A 23,546-nucleotide genomic window follows, 5' to 3' on the forward strand; every position below is an offset into this window, starting at 1 on the left:
ATACACTACTTAATCAGGCGAGTTACATCTTTTCTGGTGTTTATGGATTAGAGAACGGAACATCCAGTAATGTTAGGCACTTATTTTCAATAACAAACTAATAACAAATGCGCGTAGTTGCAACCTTTAAGTTTATTTAGAGCTAAAATCGAAATATTTTGATTTGAAGCAATGCATAAGGTGGTTATTCTGTTAAAATTACCAATTACGGTAACTTAAATTAAATAAAACTACATGTTACTTTGATTCAGTGTACATTACACATTTTAAAGTACATAACAGGTTACGAACATGTGTTTTAATTATTCAAATGCTTTGTTTCAAAGGTAATTACAAGTCGCTTTATGTATAGGTTTCGCACAGAGTATGTATTGGTTGCGCAACGAAGTACAAATATAATGTATAGGTTGCTCAACGGAGTCTCTGTATCCATTTCAGGACATATCACATGCAGTTTGCAGTTACTGCAGACTGCCATTGCCCAGTGCAAAAGATGCCGTGCTTCACTGTGCGCATGAACATCAAAACGAAAAGGTTGATCCCGGTGAAAGCTGGCAGAGCCCCGGTATACCGTTACTACGCCGGCACTCACCGGGGCTATACCGGCATCAGACCCCGACAGAGCTGCGGCAACGCCCCGGTTTAACCGGGGACAACCGGGGCTCCACCGGGAAAGTATTCAAATGTTCAATACCTCTGGGATGAACCAGGAGTTACCGGGAAGGACCGGCAATGACCGGCTTGGCACTGGAAACAACCGGGACTACACCAGGAACAACCGGGATGGCATCGTCAGAGATCCGGTTTACTTATGCAACGTAGCTATAAAGGGACTCTGCCAGCATTCACCGGGGCTCTACCGGGGCGTTGCCGTAGCTCTGCCGGGGTGTGTTTAGGCCCCGGTGGAGCTAAGGTGCCGTCCCGGTTGTTCCCGTTGCCACGCCGGTCGTTACCGGTCCTACCCGGTGACTCCCGCTTCATCCCGGAGGTATTAAACATTTTAATACTTTCCCGGTGGAGCCCCGGTTCATCCCGGTGGAGCACCGGTTCATCCCGGTAGGGCCCCGGTAGATGCCTGATCACGCACTGGGGCTCTGCCGGCATCATATTGAGACTGGGCCTTAACCGCATTGTAACACGAGGTAAATTTACCGGCCGTCATGTACGCAGTAAACAATAACCTGTGACAGAAACCCACTGCCACACCTTTACAACGATATATTGATTATGCAATTGCGGATTTATGCCATTGGGGTCCTACTTTCCACACCTTCCGGCTATTACAGGTGTGGATTTTACAGGTAAAATCATGTATACGAACATGAAATTCATCTCAAAATTAGTTGACGATAACCGATTTTCAAGAAATTCGCTTTGATATATACAATGAAAAAATCAAAATCCGTATGAGATAAATAATGATCAAAGTTGGGACATGGGATTTACTTTGACATAAGCAGAGTTTCGAGATAAGCGAGTTGGGGATAACGAGAATCGAATGTTATTTGATAAAGAGCACCGTATGCTGAAAACCTATCGTCGGTCTCTATCAAAATGAACGTATAAGGGATTGTCACAAGGTGAAGATGCGTCAATTTTATTGAGACCGACGACATTGGGTTCTCGACTCTCAACTGTCATCTTATACATGTATATGGATTTTCGATTTTAATCGTTTCCTTTGGCCTAGTCGTGAATTTAATTTGATCATAATAATGTGCATTACCATGTCGACTGTGCGCTTCGGATCATGTTGTGCCGTTGTTACTACCTCTTCCTCAAAGGAAACATCCAGCCACTCCATGACTCCGTATTACAAAAACACTTTTCTTTATTAGGCCTTTAAGAGATAACCAATATGTCTTCTGTGAGAAACGCATACACGCTAAAGCGTTGTCGTAGCGAGGCATATACGTATACTGTCAGAGACATGATCATGCCTAATAATAATATTTAGCCTTTATTTCTGATAACTGGGTCACCCTACACATTTCTAAACACACCAGTGACTTAACGATACATAGACCAATATGGAAATTGTAAAATTGTGTCACTTAAACACAGTTGTAAACCTTAATTGCATTTTTTTAAAGTGAAACTTTACTTCGGTTTTATAAATCAGCGGTATATTTCATGTTTAACCGCATAAACCAGACACATCTTTGATTATAATTTGATGTAACAGCCCTATGAAATGTCATTGTGCTTAAATTCAGAGTTTTGTTATTAGAAAAGCATAATCTTACATGTCTAAACACAATTTTCGACTAATTCATTCTTGATGTCATGTGTATTTAAACAATATTTTCGTAGTAAAACATATACACGACGTCATGGCGAAACGGACTACGCTTTGACCTCGTCAGCCCCCTGTGAACCATATCTTGGACAAGTTTGAAAATGGTTTCAGTTGGTTTAAAAACATGGCCACCAGGGGGCTGGGCATTTTTCCTGATATGGCTTGAGTAAAAACTTGTTACCACTCTTAGTCACATTTATTGTCCAAGCTTCAAAACACTTGATCAGAACATTTGTTTTAATTATATATTGGATCAGTTCAAAAATAGTTTTAGTCTGTTGAAAAACATGGCCACCAGGGGTACCGGTATGTGAATTTATCCTTATTTGGCTATAGTACAACCTTGTTAGCACTCTAAAAGTTACATTTATAGTTCAATCGTCATGAAACTTTGTCAGAACATGTGGTCTAATAATATCTTGGGGCTGCACTGAGCAGGTCAGTTCCTTTGTATCTCAGGTGAGTGACTTTGGGCCTTTCAGGCCCAATAGTTTTATTTACCAATAATGTGAACCTTGTGGAGGTGTATTACACATTGTTTAAATGTCAAGGTCACACTTAAGGTGAATTATAAAACCTGTTAGCTTGGATCAGCTTGTTAAATAATTACAAGCATTATTGACAATTGGCTCAACATGTTGCCGGCAGGCACATCATCTCATCTTGGCTTGTGGTCCTTTCTTGGACCAGCTTCCTCCAGGCATCAGGCATCTCGGTTCTGGGCGAGTCTCCAGCTGCCCCCATGTTTGCTCATCTGCATCCAGGTCAATGCGCCAGGCGTTTCCAGGCCGCCCTCTCTTCCTTTTCCATTAGGGCTTCTAGGCGAGAGATTGCTTTGTCGTATTGGATGAAGCTTTCGAAGAGTGTGGCCATCACCAACGTCTCTGAAGGATGTTTTCTTAAAAAGGCTGCTGCTTTGTTCTTCTTCATGATTCTTTGTTGGAGATCTTGTATGGCCAGCAGATCTTGACGATCTTCCTGAGGCAGGTGTTTATGAAAACCTGTGTTTTCTTTATGGTGGTGACAGTGGTTCTCCAGGTCTCTGTTCCATAGTGGAGTAGTGGCTTCACAATGGTATTGAAGAGCCAAATTTTTGGTGGTGATGCCAAGTGTGCTGGATCCCCAGATGTTCTCAATCTGGTGGATGGCTGCTCTTGCTTTACCGATGCAGGTTCTGATATCTGCATCTGTTCCTCCATGGTTGTCCAGAATGCTGCCAAGATAGGTAACAGGCACCTACTTGAAGAAAATTGTTGACCATGACAGGCAGTTATTTAATAAGAACAGCCCTCACATTAGCTCATACATATGTCTGAGGGAACAAAACATACTGGTTATTACAGGCACATCATGAATCAAACACATTTTGTTCCAAGCTGTATAATAAAGTATTTCATTCCCTCAACGTCTTTTTTTTCCATTTCTCAGTAACTGCATCAGACATTAAAATATATAATTTACCAGATACTCCACTCTTCAACATTTTGGTACTTGTTCTTTTTTAACAGTCCCAATCCATCCATGTTACCCACTAAACTTGGACTGAAACTTTATTTAAACTTCAAATAATTTAAATGAGATAGATTTTTTTCTGTATTGTAATTAATTAGTTTTTACTTTTTTGTCTTAAACTATACTGTATGGTCTATTGCATACATACATTTGCATATTTATAACACTTTATATTTCAAGTAGATTTATTTCAAAACAATTAAGAAGGCATGTTATGCATGCATTGATTTAAATCTTATATAAATAATAATGAATAAACATGTCTACTCTAAACTTGTATTTCTATGTAATGCAAAAACAAATACACATACAACCCTGCTTTAGTGTAAAATAAGATGTTTCATGTACCCAAATAAAAATGTGTCCATAGGACATGTTTGCCCCCACATAACGCTTTTGTCTGAAAACTCCACTAATATTGGAAAAACTAATTACAAATATAAATGTGCGCTGGATCACACACTGGTGAATATGTTTATGAGCTTTCAGCCCTCTAATAGCAAAACTTCTTTGGTTATGCGCACAAAAAGTTAAAAAAGGTGTTATTTTTTCAAAAAAAAAGGCAAGAAGTCTGGTGGTGTAATACTATCCTAACTAAAATATAAAGGTGTGAAACTTCCAATGCTGGACAATGTGTTATTAAATTGCAAAATTAAAGCTCTCCATATCAGCAGTACCTTTTGAGTTTTGGGCCACACAAGTTAAACAAGAGCGCCAGAAAGGCCCAAAGTCGCACACCTGAGATTCAAAGGAACTGACCTGCTCTGTGCAGCCCAAGATGTCATTAGAACAAAATGTTCTTACCAACTTTCATGACTAGTGAACACCCTGGCAGCCACGTTTTTCAACAGACCAGAACAATTTTCATACACATCCAAGATATCATTTAAACAAATATACTGACAAAGTTTCATGAAGATTCATAAGTCCAAAATATCATTGGGACAAATCTTCTGACAAAGTTTCATGATGGTCGTACAAAAATTATGGCTTCTATCTTCATGAAATTTGGTCAGAAGATTGGTTTCAATGATATCTTGGATGATTTTGAAAATGGTTACATTTGCTTGAAAAACATGGCTGCCAAGGGGCAGGGCATGTTTCCTTACATGGCTATATATGGCTATAGTAAAATCTTGTTAACACTCTTGAGGCCACATTTTTAGTCCGATCTTCATGAAACTCGGTCAGAAGATTCATCCCAGTAATATCTTGGACGAGTTCAAAAATGATGCCGGTTGGTTGAAAAACATGGCCACCACGGGGACGGGGCTATTTTCCTTATATGGCTTTACTTAAACCTTGTTAACACTCTAGAGGTCACATTTATTTTCCGATCATCATGAAACTTGGTCAGAAGATTTGTCCCAATGATAACTTGGATGAGTTCGAAAATGGTTTTGGTTGCTTTAAAAACATTGCCACAAGGGGCGGGGCATTTTTCCTCACATGGCTATTTATGGCTATAGTAAAAACCTTGTTAACACTCTAGAGGCCACATTTATTGTCCAATCTTCATGACATTTGTTCAGAAGATTGGTCTCAATGATATCTTGAATGAGTTCGAAAATAATTATGTTTGCTTGAAAAAAATGGCTTCCAAAGGGAGGGGCATTTTTCCTTATATGGCTATAGAAAAATCTTGTTAACACTCTAGAGGCCACATTTACTGTCCAATCTTCATGAAACTTGGTCAGAAGATTCATCCCCATAATATCTTGGAAGAGTTAAAAAATGATGCCGGTTGGTTAAAAACCATGGCTGCCAGGGGACGGGGCATTTTTCCTTATATGGCTATAGTAAAACCTTGTTAACACTCTAGAGGCCACATTTATTTTCCGATCTTCGCGAAACTTGGTCAGAAGATTTGTCCCAATAATATCTTGTTATCTCAGGTGAGCGACTTTGGGCTTTTCAGGCCCTCTTGTTTGACCTAGTTTTTTACCCAGCATGACTTAGTTTCGAACTCTGTCGATGTATCAATAGGACAAATGTTCTGACCAACTTTCATGAAGATTAGACAATAAATGTGGCCTCTAGAGTGTTCACAAGGCAAAATGTTGACGACAGATGACAGACAAAAAGCAATCACAAAAGCTCACCATGAGCACGTTGTGCTCAGGTGAGCTAAAAATGTAGTTATTTTTTTCTATGAAAAGGGGCTGCAAATCTGGTTGTGTCAAAAATATCAGGGCAAAATATGGTGGAACTTTAGTTAACATGCTGATCATTATGTTTAAGCCCCCAAGCAGCAATAATTTTTTAGTTATAACCAACAGAAGTGAAAATTATATTTTTTTCATATAAAAAGGGGCCAAAACTCTAGTTGTGTTGAATATCTGCTAAACCTAAAATATAGAGGTGCGCTGGTTCACATGCTGGTTAATATGTTCGTCAAGTTTCAGCCCTGTTTGTAAAGTAGCAGCAATACTTTTGAGTAACAAGCAACACAGTTTCAAAAGTTTCAAAAATGTAACGTAATATTTGCTTAAAAAGAGGCAGTAACCCCAATTATGTAGAAAATATCCAAACCAAGCGCGAGTTAGTTTAAAACCTATTTATTTAAGCTTGATAGCATAGAAAGCCTTAGCTTTATTTGAAATGCTCTCAAGTCCGTTTTTAGGGAGTAGAACCAGTACTTGGTGTGAATGTGGAAGTATAAAGAATGCTCCCACAGTGGGGATCAAACCAGTGACCTCCAGATTGCTAGGCGGGAACCCTATCCACTACACCAGTGCAACCTCTTAAAGGATGATACTTTATGTTTTGCAATTCACTCTAGCATCAAATTCTTACTGATTTGCGTGCCACAAAAAAATGGGAAGGACGGAAAGCTGGATAGAACAAGGGCAAATCTATTCCCTCCTCCCCTCATAAACTAGGGACATACAGATTGATGTCTGCCAAACATCTGGAAGGTGAATGCTATGTGCGCATTTTAAGGTGACGACTTTGGTCTCTCTATAAATTGAACATCTTACTAACAGAACAACACATATAACAATTTATGATACATGTAAAAAACGCCAGTTGTCATAAATGCAGCAGTGGGGTAACTTATTTTGATAGCAGTAATTATTATTATTATTGGGGCAACGTGGTTTTAATGATTTACGTAAACATATACATGTATTTAAATATGATTTGCTTTCAGTCTAAATTATAACATGGCACATATATTATTTTCATTGATATTAAAATATTTCAAAATGATGTTTTGTAATGCAAACAAATTATAGACTTTAAAAATTTAAATCACAAAACATAATGACAGTATTTCCTGATGAAAGTCCATTCCCAATAAACAAAGAAAGCTTTGCTCTGGGAAAACGGGGCTTAATGCATAAGAGTACAATTTTGCCCCAGATTAGCCTGTACAGTCTGCACAGGCAAAATAGTGAGGACCCTTTCCACCTAGACCAGATTTTCGTTTAGAAAAGACTTCCTTTAAACAAAAGAATTCCATGAAAGCGGAATTAAAAGTCCGCACAGGCTTAACAAGGATGACACTTAGCACACATGCATTAAGCCATATTTTCACGTAGCGCGGCTCTTGTATGTCTGTTGTGAGGTTCAAGACATCAGGTGGCCTCCATGCTGGAAAACGAGTCCTCATCATCAAAGTCCCACACCTAAAACACAAATAGGGGGAATTTACATAATGAAAACAGTCACAAAATGCAGTACATTTTGTAAAAAATAAAAGCGCTTCTTATTTGCCACATTTAAAACATGAAACAGTGGTTTTTACAAGGAATACTGTATTGTCTTTAAATTTTTCTCTTCAGTAATATGTGATTTTTTTCCTTTGGATCTTTGTGCCAACTGGGTATTAGTATTTTTGTGAACAATTTCTTATTCTATGCTGCTTATTCACCACATTTTGAATAAGTTAGATATGAAACATTCGTTTCCACAAGGAATATTGTACATGAATCGTTTCCTCTAGTAATAAGTTGCCATTTGCCCAAGGATGTAAGTGCCTACTGGCCCCCATACCTCAGACTGCACAGTCTCCTGGTGCATTACTGTAATGTAACTCAGCCTGTACCGTCCATGCAGTCTCCTGGTGCATGGCAGTTACATAGCTCAGCTTGCGCAGTCTCCTGGTGCATTACGGTTATGTAACTCAGCCTGCACAGTCTCCTTGTGCATGGCAGTTACATACCTCAGCCTGCAAAGTCTCCTGGTGCATGGCAGTTACATACCTCAGCCTGCGCAGTCTCCTGGTGCATGGCAGTTACATACCTCAGCCTGCGCAGTCTCCTTGTGCATGGCAGTTACATACCTCAGCCTGCACAGTCTCCTGGTGCATGGCAGTTACATACCTCAGCCTGCACAGTCTCCTGGTGCATGGCAGTTACATACCTCAGCCTGCGCAGTCTCCTGATGCATGGCAGTTACATACCTCAGCCTTCGCAGTTTCCTGGTGCATGGCAGTTACATACCTCAGCCTGTGCAGTCTCCTGGTGCATGGCAGTCACATACCTTAGCCTGCGCAGTCTCCTGGTGCATGACAGTAACATACCTCAGCCTGGGCAGTCTCCTGGTGAATGGCAGTTACCTACCTCAGCCTGCGCAGTCTCCTGGTGCATGGACATTAATTACCTTAGCCTGCGCAGTCTCCTTGTGCATGGCAGTTACATACCTCAGTCTGCACAGTCTCCTTGTGCATGGCAGTTACATACCTCAGCCTGCACAGTCTCCTGGTGCATGGCAGTTACATACCTAAGCCTGCGCAGTCTCCTTGTGCATGGCAGTTACATACCTCAGCCTGCACAGTCTCCTGGTGCATGGCAGTTACATACCTCAGCCTGCGCAGTCTTCTTGTGCATGGCAGTATCATACCTTAGCCTGCGCAGTCTCCTGGTGCATGGCAGTAACATACCTCAGCCTGCGCAGTCTCCTGGTGCATGGCAGTAACATACCTCAGCCTGCGCAGTCTCCTGGTGCATGACAGTTACACACCTCAGCCTGCGCAGTCTCCTAGTGTATGGCAGTTACATACCTTAGCCTGCGCAGTCTCCTGGTGCATGACAGTTACTTACCTCAGCCTGCGCAGTCTCCTGGTGATGGACATTACATACCTCAGCCTGCGCAGTCTCCTTGTGCATGGCAGTTACATACCTCAGCCTGCGCAGTCTCCTTGTGCATGGCAGTTACATACCTCAGCCTGCGCAGTCTCCTTGTGCATGGCAGTAATATACCTCAGCCTGCGCAGTCTCCTTGTGCATGGCAGTTACATACCTCAGCCTGTGCAGTCTCCTAGTGCATGGCAGTTACATACCTTAGCCTGCCAGTCTCCTGGTGCATGACAATTACTTACCTCAGCCTGCGCAGTCTCCTGGTGCATGGCAGTGAGCCCAGTCAGGTCCTCCAGGTAGTGGGGCTCATTGAACGCCTTGAGCAGGAACTCAAACCCTTCACTGCGGAACACCTCTATTACCTGACACCACACAGACAGAACAGCAATTTATCAGTGGCGGAGCCTCGTTCTGGGAAAACTGGGCTTAATTAAGGTGCATAAAGTGTTCTCCCAGAGTAGCCTCTGCCTTCAGTCAGCACAGACTAATCAGGGAAAACACTTTCAGATTTTAAGGATTTTTTTTTGTTTAAAGAAGTCTCTTTTTAGCAAAAATTATGTTTAGGCGGAAAGTGTCGTCCCTTATTAGCCTGTGCGGAATGCACAGGGACGACACTTAACACACATGCATTACGTCAAGATTCCCCAGGATGACGCTCACTTTATCTGCAGAGGAACTTTGATCACCTTGCATTTTTAGTGTCCAAGGATTTAAAATAAATGGAGCATATTTGTTTAATTCGGTAGATTAACCATTTCAATTCACTGGTGATGAGAGAAAGTAATATTTTATATTAGTCAGGATATTTATTTATAGCAATCATGAGTGAATAAAAATCGATTATCTACCCAAAACCAACACAATTTTCTTTCTTATCAATGTTTTTTCCTCTTGTTTTACCGTTTATATACATATAAGAAGAGTTAAACAGGGAAATTTAACTAACAAATGATGAAAAAACTACATTATATCACAGTAAAACATTGAAATTATCGATACTTTCATTGACCTTTTTAACCATACAGTGAAGTATCATTTATAATTTCCTATGAACCACGGGAAAGTATTTAATAAATTGCTTATAGAATGCAACGAAGTGTACCATGATACGGCAATAAAGGAAGCAATTACCAAACACAGGTCACTCCACAGATGGATTGAAATCTATTACATTATGCGACCATGTATCATTATTTACCACTCACATGTAAACCCATAATTAGTCAACTCAGTCCATTACTGACAAGTATGTTCAGGTCAAATCACATTGATCATGATCAAACAATACTTTTAAAAAGCTGATACAAAATTGTCCAATGTTTATTACTATTTTTGGTTGTGCCATAGAAAAACACACAAAATGTCATCAGTATTTTTTACATATTTTGGTTTCTTAAACATGCATTTATAACCCAAACAATAAAAGCTGACATTTCAAGATTAAAGTTTTATTTTATACAACTTGTGTGTGTAATAACTTTTAGAGAGTATTTAAACCCTTTTCCCCATAAGAAGCAAAGTGAAAATTGCTTTTGCAACTAGAATAAAACCAGAACAGCCTGCGAGTAACTCGCAGTCTGTTCAGGTTTTATGCTGTTTGCTGCTCATCATTATCTAAGGGTTGGCAATGAAGCCTTTAAAACTTGAATATAGTAAGGTAGATCTTTAATTAAATTTAACTCTCTAAGCGACCGTAAATGTGCCAAAATACGTATTTGAGTGGGAAAGGGTTAAAAGCGTTCTCAGACTTATTAGATTCAAACATCCTAGTATCTTCCCTGATTAGCCTGCGGGGACTGCCCAGGCTAATCTGGGATAACACTTTATGGACATGAAATAAGCCAACAACTAGCACATTACAATCCTAGAACCCTTACCTTATGTGAACAGGCTGTACATTTGTCGAAGGCTCGACTGGCTGGAAGTATCTGCTGGAACCTGGACAGGAAACCTCGTATCTTGTAAATACAAACAAGATCTAATGAGCCGCATTCTTTAACAAGAGCACCGCATAACAGGTGCCACGCTTGGCTGTGGATGCATTTTTGAAGACTTGAAAGCTTGTCAGATTTTTTTTTTTAAAAGGTCACAGTGACCTTGACCTTTGAACAAGAGTGACCTAAATATGGGTGTGGCGTATAGAACTCATCAAGGTGCAGCTACATATGAAGTTTCAAAGTTGTAGCTGGAAGCTTTTTGATTGTAGAGCCAATGTTAAAAACCTTGACAAAATGTTAAGGTTTTAGCACGACGCAGACGACGGACACGACACGAAGAGCTGGCTATGACAATACCTCGGATTTTCTCCGAAAACAGCCGAGCTAAAAACTGGGCTGAATGCATGTCCGTACAATGTCGTTACATATTAGCCTGTGAAGTCCACACAGGCTAATCAGGGACAACACTTTCGGCCCAGAATAGATTTTGGTTTAAAAGAGACTTTCTTTCACTGAAAAATTCTATTAAAGTGGAAACTGTTGTCCCTGATTAGCCTGTGTAAACTGCATAGGCTAATCTGCAATGACACTGTATGCACATGCATTAAGAGAAATGTTCCCATAATGCGGCCCTAATTGTGTTATAGCTTAAAGAAGTATGACATTCATATTTGTAATTGAATATATGCTACAGGAATTCTAGATGATGAATCGTCTACCAAAGAGCTGAAAGACTACCTGGCCCATCAGTGGCCCTTAGGCATTTATATGATAGAATAAAGTCGAAGGAGTTGGTCACATTTTAAAGTGTTTGACTTGTGGTACTAAGTGCTGAAATAAGTGAAGGTTATTTTAATCAGCAATTCGAATATTGGCGTTAACGTAACAGCACCAAGCTCACTGGCACATAGGTCATTTTTGACCTGGTGACTTAAAAAATATAGAATGTGTCTTCTTTTCCTCTCATATTACCACTATACCAATTTGCATACTTGAAGGTCAAAGCTTTCTCAAAAATAGAGGTAATTTCCTGTTACAAGACCCTGTAACCTTGACCTTTGAGCTGGTTTTCTAAAAATCAATAGAAATCTTCCCTTTTTCAAAAGTAATAAATGATCTTAGGTCAAAGTATTATAAATACATATTGCAATAACAAATGTACAGTGACAAGCCCCTATGACCTTGACCTTTGACCTTGAAATAAATAGACATCTTCGTTCCCCCCAAATAACCATCATATCTATGTGCAAGCTTACAGAACAAAGCTTTCTCTAGAGATTGCCCAAAAACGAATGGTCGACGGACCTACAGACCTATTGATGGACTTGCGCATGTAAAGTAATATACCCCTCCTTCTTCAAAGAGGACCATTACTAAAAAAACAAAAAATTAACCTTTTCAAAGCTTAAATAATATTAAACAAAAAATAATAATTTCTTATATTGTCATGTAAAAGCTTTTGATTGTAAAGCATATAAACTGTGATAAAATTTGCATGTAACTTGTAAACTCTGGACAATGTGGAGTCAGATGCCCTCAACCAATATAACATATTGACAAGGAAAATACAATATTTTGAATGAAAAAAAAGAAGAAAAAAAGTCCCTTACTTGGTGAGGTACCAGCCCCAAGGGGCAGTCAGTGTCTGACCCTGTATCAGTGTCCCCAGTGTCAGCAGGGGCACAGCCCCTTTCCGGGTGTTGAAGCACGGAGACTAGAAGCTCTACCGCAAGCGCGCTTGCAATGAATGACATGCCAGGCCGTGACACTGTGCACTGCTGGTCCAGAGTTCGGTCCCTTGTAGACTAAAGTGAATAATGTAACAGCGAAATATGGGTGTCTAAAAAATTGGGACACATTTTTATTTATTTTTGCCTTAAAAATAGGATGTCCAAAAAAATTAAGGGTACGAAAACTTAAGTAATTACAGTAAGAGGATTTTAGTAGAATCTTCATTTTGCTATAAATATATTATATTCTCAATACACTAACAGAACTTCATCTTGATGCCTTAAGGAAGCATGTTAAGACTATTCATTTTGCTTTAATAATAGATTTTCTGTCAGTGACCTTACATAATGACCCCACGGTTAAGAGAATTGGATAGTAACCTAATATAACAACCCTAGCTCAAGACATGACTGGGTGAAAAACTGAGCACTGCTGGACTGAATGTTTGGTCCTTTGTAGCCTTTTAAAAAATGTGGGTTTAGTATGATTGTCAGTTTTTTATGAATATGGTATATATTTTAGAATTTAATGGTATATTAATAATTCAGGAACACCCATACAATTTAGGTACTCAGTTTTGATATTAAATCAAATTTATCAATTCTTATTGTCAAAAACAAACTCTTACAGGTCTTTCAGATTATAACTCAGTTGTATTTTATGCACAATCAGTGAATTTATAAAAATTATTTGGAAATTTATTCTGGAAAGATACGGAATGAGATTCCCTGTAAAAATGCTTTAAGCTTTTATTCACACCTTAAAACACAATATATCATAATTAGTAATAATTTTTAATGTGCGCTAAGTGTTGTCCCAGAGCATGTGCAGTCTGCACAGGCTAAACAGGGACGTATCTTTGTCCATTTGAGGAATTTTTTATTTAAATGAAGTGGAAAACTAGCGAACAGCCAGTTAAGGTATAAAGGGATGACACCTTCTGCCTCAACTGGATCTTGTATTGAAAAGACTTCATTAAACAAGATAGCCCTAGTTCGCTCACCTAAGCAGAGTCGGTTCATTCAATCTTTACCAAATGTCAAACTTTACCTAGATATTGCCCAGACAAACATCTGGGTCAAGTTTCGACATTATAAAACCAAAACTCTGGCGCATGGAGTGTTTTTGTTTTTGTAAGATTTGACCTGGTTACCTTTATTTTGAGTTGCCCCCCCCCCCCCCAAACTAAACATAAAACTTTGCTTACCAAAAAAAATATTATGACCAAGATTCATAAATTCTGAAACAAAATTGTGACCTCTAGAGTGTTTACAAGGATTTTGTATACAATGAAAATTTGGACAATCTAAGGGCAATTATTATGGCATTAATTATGTGATTTTGTTCATTATCAAAATTGACTGAGATCTTTCAGCAACTTTGATAAAGATTGCTTGAGAAATGTGAATGCTAGAGTGTTTACAAACCAAATGTATACGGACGGACGGCAGACAAAGACCAATCCTAAAACCTCACCTGAGCAATCAGGTGAGCTAAAAAGTATGTTTCACTGATCTGAGGCATTTTCCAACTTGTCCGAGAAATCAATAAAACCAATGTATTGACTAAGTTTCATGATGATTAGACAAAAAATGTGACTTCTATAGTGTTCCATCACAAGGTTTCTCTCTTGTCACATCAGGAAAACTGCCCCACCCCCCTTGCGGCCATGTTTTTTACCGATCGGGACAATTTGCGAACTCATCTGAGATATATATAAAACCAATCTTTTCACCAAGTTTCATGATGATTGGGCAAATAATGTAACTTCTAAAGTATAAACAAGCTTTTTTTACAATATAAATATAAGAAAACTGCCCCCCCCCCCCCCGGCAGCCATGTTATTCAACTGACCAAATCATTTTCGAACTCAACTAAGGTATCAAGGAAACAAGTGTTCTGACCAAATTTTATGAAAATTGGGCCAAAAATGTGACTTCTAGAGTGTTCACATGTTTTCACTATATACATATAGAGAAAAATGACCCGCCCACTGGCGGCAATGTTTTTTCACTGATCTGGACCATTTTCAATCTCTGCCGAGATATCAAAAGAGGCCCATGAGGGCCTGAATCGCTCTACTGCTTTAAGCACTGTGCAAGTTTGGAAAGAATAAGATAGAAACTGTGTACTTAATTGCGCGAACAAGGAGAATTTTCTCAAATTCAAGGGGAGATTATTGTGTACTTATTTCTCCGATACTGCTCATATGCAATAGGGTTCAAGTCCTCATTAATATAAAGATACTGTGCAAATTTGGAAATTATTGGATGAAAACTGTGGAATTAATTCCATAAACAAGGGGGATTTCAAAATTTTCTCATATTCAAGGGGAAGTCATTCTGGACTTATTGCTTCGATATTGCTCTTTTTAAACAAGGGCTGTTTGTAAAACACACATGCCCCCCATATGGGCTGTCAGTTGTAGTGGCAGCCATTGTGTGAATACGTTTTTTGTCACTGTGACCTTAACTTTTGACCTAGTGACCTGAAAATCAACAGGGGTCATCTGCCAGTCATGATCAATGTACCTATGAAGTTTCATGATCCTAGGCCTTATTATTCTTGAGTTATCATCAGGAAACCATTTTACTGTTTCCAAGTCACTGTTACCTTGACCTTTGACCTAGTGACCTGAAAATCATAAGGGGTCATTTGCCAGTCATGATCAATGTACCTATGAAGTTTCATGATCCTAGGCGTAAGCATTCTTGAGTTATCATCCGGAAACCATTTTACTATTTCGAGTCACTGTGACCTTGAGTGACCTGAAAATCAATAGGGCTCATCTGCCAGTCAGGATCAATGTACCTATGAAGTTTCATGATCCTAGGCCTTGTGCAAAACAATATACCCCCTCTTATTCGAAGGGGGGCATAAAAAGGGTTTGAGTCCTCATTGATACAAAAAACACTGTGCAAGTTTGCCAAGAATTGGATGAAAATTTGGACTTTATCACATCCTAAAACTGAATTTTCATTTTTTTCTAATATTCAAGGGGAGATAATTCTGGACTTATAACTCCGATATTGCTCATTTTCAATAGGGTTTGACTCATCATTCAGATAAAGACACTGTGCAAGTTGGGAAATAATTGGACAACTGTGGACTTTATTGTGTAAACAAGCCTTATTTCACAATTTTCTCAAATTCAAGGGGAGATAATTCTGGACTTTTTACTCTGATGTAACCCATTTTTAATAGGGTTCAAGTCCTCATTAATATAAAGACACTGAACAAGTTTATAAAGAATCGGATGAAAACTGTGGTTTTTATCGCGTAAACAAAAAAAAGTCTAACGCGCGCACAGACGGACAACAGAAACCACGTCATGACATAAGCTCTTCAGGCCTTCGGCAAATAGAGCTAATAAAACCAATGTTTTGACCAACTTTCATGATGATTGGGCAAAAATTGTGACTTAAAGAGTGTTTACAAGGTTTCTCTATAGCCAAATAAGGAAAACTGCCCCGCCCACTGGCGGCCATGTTATTCAACGGACCGGAACCACTTTTGAACTCAACCAACATATCATTAAGGCTAACATTTTGACCAAATTTCATGAAAATTTAGCCAAAAATGTGACTTCTAGAGTGTTCACATGTTTTAACTATATACATATAGAGAAAAATGCCCCGCCCACTGGCGGCCATGTTTATCACCGACCTGGACCATTTTCGAACTCATCCGAGATATCAATAAAACCAATGTTTTAACCAATTTTCATGACAATTGGCCAAAAATTGTGACTTCTAGAGTGTTTACAAGGTTTCTCTAAAGCCAAATAAAGAAAACTGCCCCGCCCACTGGCGGCCATGTTTTTCAACGGACCGGAACTACTTTTGAACTCAACCAACATATCATTAAGGCAAACATTTTGACAAAGTTACATGAACATTGGCCATGAAATGTGACTTCTAAAGTGTTTACAAGCTTTTTTGTTTTTTTTTTACCTTGTGACCTAGTTAGTTTTTGACACAGCATGACCCAGTCTCGAACTCAATCAAGATATCATTGGGACAAATCTTCTGACCAAGTTTCATAAAGATCGGACAATAAATGTGGCTTCTAGAGTGTTTACGAACAAATGTGGACGGATGGACGACAGACAAAGACCGGTCACAAGCTCACTTGAGCAATCAGGTGAGCTAAAAAAAAACATTCAAGCAGAAAGTGTCTTCCCTGATAAGCCTGCGCCAGACACAATACTCTACATAGATGCATTTAGCCCTGTTTTTGTAGAGCGAGGCTCATTTGAAAGACATTCGTGCTTACATCTCCTGGGGCTACAACATCATTGCAGAAATAGCAGCCTAGCTGGTCCCCTGCTATCACTTTATTCAATGGCACGTTATGCTGTGAGCTGGGACTCGGTGCTGAGTATGACTGGTTCCCATGTCTCATCACTAGGAATGTATCAAATCCCAGAGCTGCACATATCACAGTCTAGATGTGAGAAAATTATGTGGAATTAATAGGAAGTAACGCATAAAATATACTGCACCAACATATTTTCAATAAGGTCCATAATAAAGTTGGTAACGGTATTTTGAATTTGACTGCTTTTCATTCAATTTGTAAAAATATGTTATTAGAATAATTTATTATACATATTATATACATTAAATACATTTGCATTTTGTATATTTTATTTTCCAATTATACTTGGGCTAAAAAATAAACATTCAACTAATATTCGATTCTCAATGTCTTTTAACAATCTTATTCAAGCTTTACTAGCCTTGTTATTAGCGGCAGCCATTACAGTGGGGAGCCATCTGCTTTCCCGAGTGTCAAGGAGCAAAAATACAACATCATGGGCAGATACAAGACTAGCCAGCTTCTCTACATCCTGCCTTGTCTGTTGTTGAGCACTTTCTGGAAAGTACAGCCGTTTGTAAGCGCTTGATACCAGCCTTGCTCTGGGAAAACAGGTCTTAATGCATGTGACTAGTGTCTTCCCAGATAAGCCTGTGCAGTATGGGAGCACACTTCCCACTTTCCTAAACTGGCTTTTCCCTAAGAAGAGACTTTCTTTAAAGGAAAAAATTCCATCAAAGCGGAAAGTGTTGCCTCTGATAAACCTGTGTTAATTAGCACAGGCTAATTTGGGAACACACTTTATGCACATACATTAAGCCCATTTTTTTACAGAGCGCAACTCATATATATTGTAGAAATAACTACTTAAGTATTCAATATGGTCAATAAATTCTTTATTTTAAAGCCTCTTTTCATCTAAAATCATTCAATGTATCCTAAATTGGCATTCTTTCTAATTACAGAAAATTAAGAATTTTACTGAAAAACAATTTATTTTGTATATTGGAAAGTTAACTTATTTTATAATTGAAAGCCCTTTGTGCAAACGCAATTGTACGCTTTGTACATTCACTTTAAAAGCATCATACGCCATCACTTATATAGAAACTAGACTACTAACAATTTTAAATATTCGGGTTTACAGTCAACTTATACCTTAGCAAACTCTTACCGTGGTCAAATCGTAAACTTTTGGTCAACTCTTGTCCCTTATGTGAACTATTCATTATGTTCGATACGCGTAGTTTATGAATAAACACAAATTCCACTAGATCAACCTTTCTATGTTGTTATCCTGCTTTGAATTGTTTATTTTCAGGACAGAGATAAGTACATGTATGTTTACAGACCTGGTACTGCATGGCCTGGCATGGGAATGGTCAAACTGACCCCTTCAGCTTTCTGAAATAAGGGATATCTGATAATTGTGGGAATGGACAAACTGACCCCTTCAGCTTTCTGAAATAAGGAGGATCTGATATGGGAATGGATAAGCTGACCTCTTTAGCTTTCTGAAATAACGGAGATCTGATAATTGACAAGTAGCAAAAACATTGATGAGAGCCATCTCTCTGTTTTTCTTAGATTGTATGCCTAAGGATTTCAAATAAAACAGTTAATTGATATTTACAATTGACATAAACCCCCATTATTTGTCAACTGAATTACATATTGACAATTTGCTATTGTACAGTTGACTTACACAGTGATCAATACATATAGAAGGAGAAACAAGAGCTGTCTCCATAGGATGACATATGCCCCCAATCAACGCTTTGAAAGAAGTTATTGAAATGCACTAAGTGACCCCGTGACCTAGTTTTTGACCCGGCATGACCCATATTCAAACTTGACCTAGATATTGTCTAGATACAACTTCTGACCAAGTTTGGTAAAGATCGGATGAAAACTATTCGAATTAGAGAGCGGACACGAAAAGTGTGACAGACTGACAGACAGACTGACAGACAGTGCGAAAACTATATACCGCCTTTTCTTCGAAAGGGGGCATAAACACACCATGCAACAGATAAGAGCTTCTTTTTATACACAGTAGCTTATGTTTAGACGAATACATGTACCTATAATTTGATAACACTTTCATTCATTTCATCACATAACTAAAACAATTACTTCTAAGTCAAATTTCATAATCAATAAAAGAGGATCTGCTTATTATAAGCTAAAACAGGATGGCAAAAAATCCTATAGTGCTAAACTGAGACCCAAAGGAACGAAAGGATTGTATTAATGTCTAATTTGATTAATTGAAATTCTGGGGTTTAATACTCCGCATTATACATAGAAAAGTATGATGATGTGCATACCACGCCCGGGAAGATCCTCCTCAGGGCCTCGGCTGCGGCCTCCGCCTTAGGGCGTCCACCGGGCTCACTCCTGCAGTCATCAAACACAAACAGCGTCTGACGCACTGGATTGCTGTATGACACTCTACCGCTGTCCACCAGTGTGATTGTGCGCACGCCCCAGCCCTTTTTTTAAATTTACAAAAAAAATGCTGCTTTTTGGACAGCTGGTACTAAAAATCTAACAGTTATAAAATAAGAATAATTTTACAAGAATGTTTTGTTGTATTTGATCCAAATCATGGAATCTCCAAACCAACTGTTAAAATATGTATAAACAAAAAAATATGAATTAAGATTTTTCATATCATTATTATATTATTATAATGATATAACATGCTTATAGGTAGATAAACACAACATATAAATCAATACCACTATATCAGTATATTGATACAGTCTGTCACTTAATATTTTTACAGCTGACATCACTGAAGGCATATTACCAGCAGACACCTGGCAACATTACAGCCCAGAGTTCCCGCGCCTAGCAACAGACACCTGGCCCTGGATACGGTTTCAAGGTCAAGGTTTGGCAGCAGTCGCCAGCGCATCAGCTTCAAGTTCAAGTCCACAGCTGACTCAGCCAATCTGAAATGACAATTATCAACTTAGTCCAAGCTTTATTTTCCTTCTTCAGTTAGATGGTCTGTAATAAGGTATAATGCCCTCGCATAAATTATTTCAATTCATTCAAGTTTTGCCACTGAATGAACATTTCTTCCCGAATTCCAAAAATAATGTTACTATCAACCAAGATAGGGTCACTGGTCCCATCTAATTTCAGTTAAGGATAAATTAATATATTTGAACTTTAAGCAGTCAAACAGTTTAAAATTGTAATAACATTTTGACTCAAGGCTTCAAGGTATGTAATATAAATATTTATATAACTTATATATTTATATGACATATTTATTTAATAGTTGATGTAGCATAGTAAATATAGTGTTGGCCTTGAGACCGGTAGGTCATGGGTTCTACTCTATGGGAGCATTCTTTAGATTTTACCCAAAAGGCAATAAGTACTGGTTCTTCCATTGAAACAGACAAACCCTTGGGCATGATTTGAACAGCTAAGTGCTTTGTGGTTTCTTTGTGGTTTCCAATAAAATTTGTTTACGTTATTAAGCTACAAGGTTCAATATAAAACATGTCAACCACACTCAATCCGTTTCTAGATCAGACTATATCTACATACACACAATATTTCATTACAGTATCTTCATTCGAACTGGAGTTACTGACCGCACACTTTTTTCCATTTTTTAGCATAGAGACCTTACCCTTGGCCAAAAATGCAATCCCATGCTAGGTTGCATGTAACCTAAAGATAGGAGTTGTTGTAAGTAAACCTTTACCCTTATTTCATTATATCATACAAACAGTAAAATAAGGGCATTATTATATAGTGTGAAATTGCAAGTCTGAACTATTGGCCTTGATCAGTGACCTTGAATGATGATCCCTTAGGACTGTCATATGTTCAGCTTAAATTGAATATCTGTAGTAGTAACATAGGTATGTACATGTTGCATGCAAACATTAACCGGAAATTCAACATGCACGCAAACCTTAAAGGGACATGTTCACAAATTTTGGCATGTTTTTAAATTTGTCATTAGAAGCTTTAAATTGATAAATATAAATATTGGAATTAAAAAGCCCCAGTATAAAACAAGAATAAAATTAAAGAGAGAAAAAAAGTTATTCAAACCTGGGCTCAAACCTCTGACCCTTGCAGTTAAATGTATAACGCTTAAACCAATGCTGAATTTCTTACCTAGTTGGATCCAAGGAATCAATAAGGTTGACAAAGCGTGGCCCAAGTTTGCCCCTCTCATTCTTTTCCCATCCAACAACCTTCGGTAGGTCTGTGAAAAACAGCATGTTTAAGATCAGAGCCTTGTTCTGGGAAAAGGGGTCATAATGCATGCATGTAAGCTGTAGCCCCATATTAGCCTCTGCAGTATGCATAGATTAATAAGGGACAACACATCACTTTATGGGAATTTGTTATCGGAAGTCTCTTCTGGACAAAAAAACTATTTAGGCGGAAAGGGTCGTCCCTGCTTAGCCTGTGCAGACTGCACAGGCTAATCTCGGATGACACTCTGCGCAATACATAAAGTCCATTTTATCCAGAAAAAGACTTATTAGGATATGTAGTAAAGATGAAAGTTGCATTTAACTTCCTGATATAGGTCTAAAATTTTAGAACACTTAAAGGGGCCTTTTCACGTTTTGGTAAATTGACAAAATTGAAAAAAGTTGTTTCATATTCGCAAATTTTCATTTTAGTTATGATATTTGTGAGGAAACCGTAATACATTTACTATGCTCTAAAATAGCCTTTATATGCATCTTTTGACGATTTAAAAACCTGAAAATTATAAAGCGTTGCAACGCGAAACAATTGAATTATTTGGAGAGTTCTGTTGTTGTCGTTATATTTTGTGAAACTACGAGGATCGCTTATATGACGTATAAAATACATAAATCATTGTATAAGGAAGGATGGTCTAGTGGTCTAATGCGTAGAATTTTTACTCCAGGACTCCAGGGGTCAGTGGTTCAAATCCTGCTGAGGGTTACCTTTTTTAATTTTTCTAAATTTTATTCTTGATTTTTTACTGGAGCTTTTTATATCCAATGGTTACATTTATCAATATAAAGCATTTAATGACAAACTTAAAAAGATGCACAAATCTGTGAAAAGGCCCCTTTAAACAGAAGAATTTAACTTAATGTATATTTGCTGAAATAATTACTGTTGGGCGTGGAAGAAAAATTATTACGAACAAAACATTTAAAATACAAAACAATATATAATCTAAAACAAATTACAGCAAAAATTTCATTCAATATACTTCAAATTGAAACATTTGTTAATGAACATAGATGATATTTATTATATTTAAAAACAGATTTGCTGGGTACGAACAGTATATTTTGTTATACATTGTATACTTGAGCCCAGCTCTGGGAAAACCAGGCTATATGCATTTTAGTAAAGTATGGCCCACATAAGCTTTTGTCATCTGCACAGGCTAATCAGGGATGACACTTTCTGCTTTCAGGGAATATTTTGTTTAAAGGAAGTCTCATCTTAACAAAAATAAGATCTAGTCAGAAAATGTCATTCAAGATCAGACAATTCACATGCAATAAGGCGGTTGTCCCACATAAGAAGCAAAGAGAAAAAGGCTTTTGCAAACAGCATAAAACGAGAACAGTATGCGAGTAACTTGCAGTCTGTTCAGGTTTTATTCTGTTTGCTGCTCATCAGTATCTAAGGTTTGGAGATGAAGCCTTAACAACTTGAATCTAGTAATAAAGGTCTTAAATTAAATGTAACTTTCTAAGGGACTACAAATGCGTGAAAATATGTATCTAAGTGGTAAAGGGGTAAGCTGGTTCTCCCACAGACCTGCATATGAATGTAAATTTACTCAGAGGTCAGAGACATTGCCAGGTATTATACATGCCATGCAATATAAAGTAACTGAAGCATTACTTGACCATTTAAAATGCATTTCTTTTAATTTGTGTGTAAAAAATCATAAGAAATGATTTCTGTAAATATTTAATTTCATGTTAATAGTAATGGACAAATGATAATAAAAAACAATAGCATTCAAGGAATGTATCTAGTTCATGAAATAACTTTCTTTCCCATTACTGAATGAGTCAGATGAATGCACACTTTCACCAGGTAAACCTATTTTTTTGCAGGCTGTTCAGGTTTTACGCTATTCGCTGCTCATCAGTATCTTTAGGTTGAAAATAAAGCCTTTTAACTGGAATCTTAAAAGAAAGGTCTTTACTTTAAGTTATTTTTTAAGTGACTACAAAAGTGACAAAAAGTCAAGTAAAGAACAGTCTTTATCTTAATTAGATTTTCTAAAGTACTAGAAACACATAAAATTGTGTATCTGAGTAAGGAAGGGTTAAAGAGATTCTGTCCCCATACCAGATGTATCTGAGTCTTCCATCGGGCTGATGTTCACCTGCAGTACCAGACTGTGACTGGCATCATGGGTGCCTGCCTTGCTACGATAGCGGAAACACACGACGTCCACACATGGGAGCTTACTGCCCCTGGAAATCAATTAATGAGCAACGGTCTGTGAAAAAATGGGCTAAATGCATGGGCGTAATATGTCCTCCTAGATTAGCCTGTGCAGTACACATAGGCTAACACTTTAGGCCTATACTGGATTTCCGTTAAGAGTCTTTGAAAAATACATAAAAGCCAAAAGTGTCAATCCTGATTAGCCTGTGCAGGCTGAAC

The 23,546-nt window shown here is 38.1% G+C and overlaps 1 protein-coding gene and 1 long non-coding RNA gene across 3 annotated transcripts in view; both read right to left on the reverse strand.

Moving 5' to 3' along the window:
- Positions 1-6,802: 6,802 nt before the first annotated feature.
- Positions 6,803-23,546, reverse strand: part of LOC127880786 (ubiquitin-like modifier-activating enzyme ATG7) — a 31,880-nt gene continuing 15,136 nt past the window's right edge. For both annotated transcript variants that reach the window (XM_052428202.1, XM_052428192.1), the window contains exons 9-19: positions 23,226-23,353; positions 21,036-21,126; positions 19,699-19,843; positions 19,214-19,378; positions 18,236-18,287; positions 17,305-17,441; positions 16,839-17,009; positions 12,443-12,637; positions 10,773-10,853; positions 9,138-9,257; positions 6,803-7,443 (exon numbers count right to left, since the gene is read on the reverse strand). In XM_052428202.1, coding sequence (XP_052284162.1) covers positions 7,393-7,443; positions 9,138-9,257; positions 10,773-10,853; positions 12,443-12,637; positions 16,839-17,009; positions 17,305-17,441; positions 18,236-18,287; positions 19,214-19,378; positions 19,699-19,843; positions 21,036-21,126; positions 23,226-23,353 — 1,336 coding nt within the window. In that variant the 3' untranslated portion in view covers positions 6,803-7,392. The remainder of the gene's footprint in view (positions 7,444-9,137; positions 9,258-10,772; positions 10,854-12,442; positions 12,638-16,838; positions 17,010-17,304; positions 17,442-18,235; positions 18,288-19,213; positions 19,379-19,698; positions 19,844-21,035; positions 21,127-23,225; positions 23,354-23,546) is intronic.
- LOC127880793 (uncharacterized) lies at positions 7,537-8,598 on the reverse strand. Its single transcript, XR_008049743.1, has 3 exons — positions 8,460-8,598; positions 8,100-8,179; positions 7,537-7,979 (listed from the first exon to the last, which is right to left on the reverse strand). It is a non-coding gene; the product is annotated as an uncharacterized LOC127880793 (long non-coding RNA).

The sequence above is a fragment of the Dreissena polymorpha genome, chromosome 1 (assembly GCF_020536995.1).
Source record: "Dreissena polymorpha isolate Duluth1 chromosome 1, UMN_Dpol_1.0, whole genome shotgun sequence".
In the NCBI taxonomy this organism is placed as follows: Eukaryota; Metazoa; Mollusca; class Bivalvia; order Myida; family Dreissenidae; genus Dreissena; species Dreissena polymorpha.